Source organism: Triticum dicoccoides, chromosome 2A (assembly GCF_002162155.2).
Source record: "Triticum dicoccoides isolate Atlit2015 ecotype Zavitan chromosome 2A, WEW_v2.0, whole genome shotgun sequence".
NCBI lineage: Eukaryota > Viridiplantae > Streptophyta > Magnoliopsida > Poales > Poaceae > Triticum > Triticum dicoccoides.
Genome location: NC_041382.1, coordinates 780,540,590 through 780,546,343, shown reverse-complemented (window position 1 = coordinate 780,546,343; position 5,754 = coordinate 780,540,590). Strand labels below are relative to the sequence as shown.

Genomic DNA, 5,754 nt, shown 5'->3' with positions numbered 1-5,754 from the left:
ATAGGACGGGGTGAGAGGGATGCCGGCGCGTGCGTCCATGGGTGCGGGTCGCCGGCGCCGGCGCACGCGGGGCTTTGGAGGGGGAGAAGAAGAGCGCAACGCGAGCGTCGTGTGTGTCGCGCGCGGAAGCGGGCGCGGCAAATACACCGCGCGAGGTACTGCTTCCTAGCGCGCACCCAACTGCTTATACCGCGCACGCGGTTATTGCGCGCCCGCTGGAGCCATCCGTCGGGTTGCGCGCGCGCTAAAACAGGGGATTTTGCGGCGCGGCGCCTGTTTAGCGCGCCTGTTGGAGATGCTCTTACTACTTTCTCCGTTCCAAATTACTTGTCGCAGAAATGGATGTATTTAAAACTAAAATACATCTAGATACATCCATACCTTCGACAAGTAATTCGGAATGAAGGGAGTATCTGATTAGAGAAAAGCATTTTTTACTTTAAAATGCATTGAGAAGGTATAGGTTCATTTTTTATGGATAAATTTTGAATACCAAAGTATACTTATTTGTGGACGGAGGGAGTATGTATCTCAATTGCATGGTTTCTTGGGATGTTAGGACTCCATGCGCGCACTTAATTAATTATGGCTAAAGAAATCGAAAATTGTTTTTGGAGGCCGAGCTACATGAATGTCTACATTTGCAGTTTTCAAAATTCATCAAAATTTATATTTTCACTTTTCAAAAATTCTGGAAAATATAGAAATACATGGAGGCATAATGAACATGTGTGTAAATTTTCATGACGAAATACGTTGAAATGATGATTGTGCAAAAAAAAAAACTGAAACTTTTCAGCACGTGATACTATTCGTCTTCAAAGTCATAGACTTTGGTTTTTTTGTACTGGTGGTATTTCAACATATTTTTCATCCTAAATTTTTACACACATATACGTTTCATCCTTGTATTATCTCAAAAAGATTTTCAGATTTTGTTGAAATCGGGAAGTTTTATTTTTGTTTTTTTTAATTCTGGGCTCCGTGGAGCCTGGTCACCAAAACGCTTCACTCTAAAGAAGTTCTTTTCACTACCGCAATTAATATAGTTGTAGTACAATTAAGTTTAGTCTAAGTGGACTTTTGTAGAAAAAACACAAGTATCTACCTAAGAACCCAGAGAGCGTAATCTTTTCACCGGGGTTTACAATTTCAGTTAAGAAAAACTCTCGGACCTCGTCGAAATATGCCAACAATTGTTTCAGATTTTCATCTATTTAAATCCATTTATTTTTTTAATGAATGTTGTCCTAATTTAATTGGTTCGAAACTAGTTTGAATCTGGTCCCAAAATTCAAGGTTACAAATATTTCGGTACCCGCCGGGTGAAATTTCATTGAAATGTTGAACCTTGAGCAAGCAAGCACTCAGTGACTCCCTGATGAAGTCTCTTATTACACTACAGACTATCGAGCCAAAGCAGGCACACACACACGGGAGCAGAAATTAACAGCTGACATACACGAAGCCATGCACGTGCATGCTATCTAGCGTACGACTAGCAGGAAACGTACACAGGCTAATCAGTCGATCGACATCACGCAGAAGCCGCGAATCCCTCCTCCTCGACGGCGTCGACGACGGTGTCGATGGCGCGCCGGGCGTTGGGGCTGAAGCAGCTGCGGCGGATCTCGCCCACGTTCCCGCCGGGCCTCGGCGCGGTGGCGAGCTTGGCCATGGACTTGGCGAACTGCGCGAAGAAGGCGTCCTTGCTCTGCGCGAACTGCCTCACGATGGGCGCCGTGGTGCTGTCCTTGATGAGCGCCATGTCGGAGGTGAACACGCCCTGGCTGTTCACCAGCGCCTTGTAGTAGCCGTTGTCGAACAGGTCGGGGGTCACCACGTCCAGGTTCTGCAGCCGGGTCGGGGCCGCGCTGCAGTTCGCCGCCAGCCTCCGGGAGAAGGTGTCGTCCATGCGCTGAGCCCGGTCGCGGAAGAAGGGGCAGCCCGTCCTCCCGACGGTGTGGGCGCCGGAGAGCGCCACCAGGTCGGCAAGGTCGCGGAGGCCCTTGGCGCTGAAGGCGCGCGCGAGGGCGGAGACGCTGGCGGTGGCCGGCGACGGGAGGGCGTTGACGGCGTTCTGTGACGCCGGGGCGAGGCTGTCGAACTGGCCCTGCGGCACGGTGTAGTTGGGCCCGCCGGAGAGCACGACGGCGTCGCGGGTGGCCAGCGCCGAGATGTCGGCACAGGACACGGTGGCGCCGCAGGCCGCGTGCACCTTGGCGCGGATGTCCTCCACCAGCTGCAGCGCCCGCGGCTGCAGCGTGGTGTTGGGCCCCATGGCCTGCTCTGTGCCGCTGCCCTTGAGGTAGACGGACGCGTCGCAGCCCTGCGGGAAGCAGTCGTGGAAGAAGATGCGGAGGAGGCCGGCGGCGAGCGCCACCTCGCGCTGGAGCGCCGCCTGCACGGAGGACAGCACGATGCTCTCCAGCTGCGGGCACGTCACCGAGTGGAAGCCGGCGCTGTCCAGAGGGGCGGACAGCGCCGGGGAGAGCAGAACGGCGACGGTAAGGAAGGCCAGAACCAGTGCGCCTGCGCCGCCGCTGCTGCTCGCCATCGCCATAGTTGGTGCGGTGCGGTGGGTGTGGACTGTGGAGTAAGCTAGCTAGCTAAGGCTAGGCGTGTGGCTTGCTCAAGTCTAGCGAAACGGCCGTTATTTATAAGCTAAACGGGACACAACCAAGTGGAGATATTTGTCCAATTAATCCTAGCATGGATCACACCAAGAATACTCAAAGGAAGTTAAAGATAAGCATGACAGTGAGATGTAGGACATAGTTGGGCTTCATTTCTTTAAGATGGCTCTGCTCTAGTATGTTGAAGATTCAAATTTGTTAGTACATGCAAACCATTCAGAAAAAGAAAAATCGTGTTTGTAGCATACATTTTGCTAGCTGTCGGCAATGTCGAAAAGCGACGTTGAATATTGCGATGGTGCAATTATTAAGTTTGTTTTTCATTTCAAAACAATTTATATGAGCCAATGCGTATATGGTACTGAAACGTGGGGTGGTACGTGTCCATCAAGAAGGTTTATCCAGATGGTTGCTAAGCTCTTTCTTCTTCAAAGACAATATTGCCCACGCTATACTAAAATCTAAACTCTCTCTGCTTGACAAGTTGATAGAGCCGACACCTAACATGTCAATATATTCGTTGTGGTAATCTATAGTGGCACGCGTTTCGCAAGAAGGTTGCTAAAGTCCTTTGTTCAATGATAATATTCTCCACCGATCTGTACTGAAATCACATGATATACAATAGTAGTTTTTATCCCAAACCGTAGGCATGTATGTACGCTGGTCAAAGTACAGTCATTGCATTGCAAGTGGGAAAGGGCACGCCTCCACACTTTTTTTTTGAAAAGGAAAATGTACCCATCTGGATGAAGCATGCAGTCATATTATTAATTATTCACAAAAACCATACAAGACGATACATCAATAAGCCCAACACCGTTGCTACTCCTATCCCTTGATGAAGGCGTGTCTAATGTTCGGGCCTAATACCAAATAGACATCGCACCAAAGTCTAACACCTAAAGTCGGGCTCCCATCTAAGCCACTACCTGTATTGGGTCCCACACCGGTCTGGCACACTTCCAGTGAGCACCGCACGCTGTCAGGGCCGTCACCTCCATCTTCCCTCGGTCCATCCTCAGAGCAGAACGGATGCACCGATCTTGCCAGGCCTCTCTGTCATCAACGCCACCATGACGCCAAACAACTTCCTCCTCCTATGCGAGTCCATCTCCGCGCATCAGACGCCGAGTCTCCACAACGCCACACCACCGAGAACCGCCACCATCAATGTGGAAGACGAAGCACCGCTCCACCAGAGACACCATCCTCCGATCCCTCGAGCCCGTGTGCACCTCCAAGAATGACGCCCCCAAGGGGGGAAACGACACCAGATAGCCGCCGTCATCCAATCTACTGATTTTGGGTTCCCCCGGAGGTAGCAGAGAGTGAACTTGAACTTCTCCACGGCGATGCCTTCAGAAAGGGAACGACGTAGACAGCATCGCCATCACAAACCTTGGCAATAGCCAATAGCAGGTTTTCACCCATAATCAGATCGAAGACCTCCATCTCTCATGCACGTGTCGTCGCCATCCCTGCCGGGATCTCACCAGCACACCCCAACACCAACCCCCCTACGGTCCAAGGACTGCGCCTTCAGGAAGGGGAACGACACCGTAGCGCCGCCGTCGTCCCCAAGCAGGACCAAGGGTTTCCCCTAGATGCAGGGAAGGGTGGGTGGGGGTTGAGAAACCTCAACGAAGACTCCAAGGAGTGGATCGGCGCCGTGGCATCATCGTCGTTGTGGCCGCCATTGCCGGCCAAGGGTTTCCCCCGGTCCCAAGAGCCCCACCATCCAATCACGGCCCACCACCCGGATCCGTCGAGCAAGGCCACACCGAAGCCCAGATCAAGCCGGATAAGGTGAAGGAGATGAAGCTGGCGCTGGTCGATCCAGATCTGGAGACCGGACGACGGAAATCACGACCGCCATGAGCTCCCACAACCGGGTCATCGCCGCCCTCGCAAGCCGAGGAAGACCGGCCACACACCCGCAGCCACCCTCCGTCGCATGGAAGGTGCCACCCACCTTGACCGGGGCCGCCACCCCGACACACCAGGCTCTCCTGCGCGAGGCAGCAGGAACCGGCCCCACCGCCACCTTCCTCGACGCCGCGCGGGCTTGACAGCAGCTATCTCTTGTGGTGGCGAGATCTGGAGGGAGGGGAAAGGGGGCTGGCGGCGCTCTAGGGTTGGGGCCGCCCGAGTCGCCCCAGAGGAGCGACGCGGGGGCGGGGAAGGGCACGCCTCCACACTGGTTTAGAGAAAGAAAAAATTATGAGCCACGTACGAATCGATCTGATTGAACAAATTGGCGAATATGCCATGATTCCGGCCCGGGTTCTTGGGCTATGTATCAATCTCTGGGCGGGGATCATATATTGTGTGCTAGTAACGTGTTCCATGTCTTCCTGAATAATTAAGGGCAATGCATGCTTTGTGATCCTGCATTGCATCGGTGTACTTTTCTGTTAGCTTGTGCTGATCAAGTGGGTGAGTTCTAATACGGGATCGGTCGGTCGGTCTTAAGTAGTATTGTTAATATATAACTGCTTGACTAAACCATGTATAGGTCTTCCCCTCTCGAACTGCAAGTAGGTGCCATATGCCAGGCAGCTTCTGAAGAGAAAAGATAGCAATTGTCTTACACCCTCGGATCCATATATCAATTGTCACTAATTTAGTGCAATGTTATATTAAATCAGCGATAATTAATATAGATCGGAGAGAGTAATAAATAAATAGTTTAAATCCAGCATCCGTTTCGTTTGACAGGAAAAAAAGGAGAAAACAGGCATGCAGTAGTAGCGTGGAACAAAGTGTTGGCATTGTTTTAACGTCCCACATTTTTTCAGATTTTTTCGAAACTTTAAAACATGATTTCCACAAAGTCTTTTGGATGTTGGTTTTTGTATGATAATCTCCCAAACTATACTGAGCGTGGTACTATACTAAAGTAGGAAGCACGTGTAAAAAGATACCCCCTCCATTTCTAAATATGAACTCTTTTAGAGGTTTCAATATAGATTTTACATGAAGCAAAATGAGTGAATCTGCACTCTAAATCTCTCTATACATTCATATATAGTTCGTATTGAAATCTCACAAAGGTCATATATTTAAAATGAAGGGAGTACACTCAAGGAGACGATAGATCGGTGAGGAGTGAGGA

At 50.8% G+C, this 5,754-nt stretch overlaps 1 protein-coding gene across 1 annotated transcript; it reads right to left on the bottom strand.

Moving 5' to 3' along the window:
* Positions 1 to 1,303: 1,303 nt before the first annotated feature.
* LOC119357262 (cationic peroxidase SPC4-like) lies at positions 1,304 to 2,641 on the bottom strand. Its single transcript, XM_037624255.1, has one exon. It carries the CDS (start codon positions 2,561 to 2,563, stop codon positions 1,538 to 1,540), a length of 1,026 nt encoding a protein of 341 aa, XP_037480152.1. The 5' UTR covers positions 2,564 to 2,641; the 3' UTR covers positions 1,304 to 1,537.
* Positions 2,642 to 5,754: the final 3,113 nt, after the last annotated feature.

Coding starts and splice junctions, on each gene's coding strand:
- LOC119357262 (XM_037624255.1), bottom strand. CDS start 2,563: ATGGCGATGGCGAGCAGCAGCGGCGGCGCAGGCGCACTGGTTCTGGCC.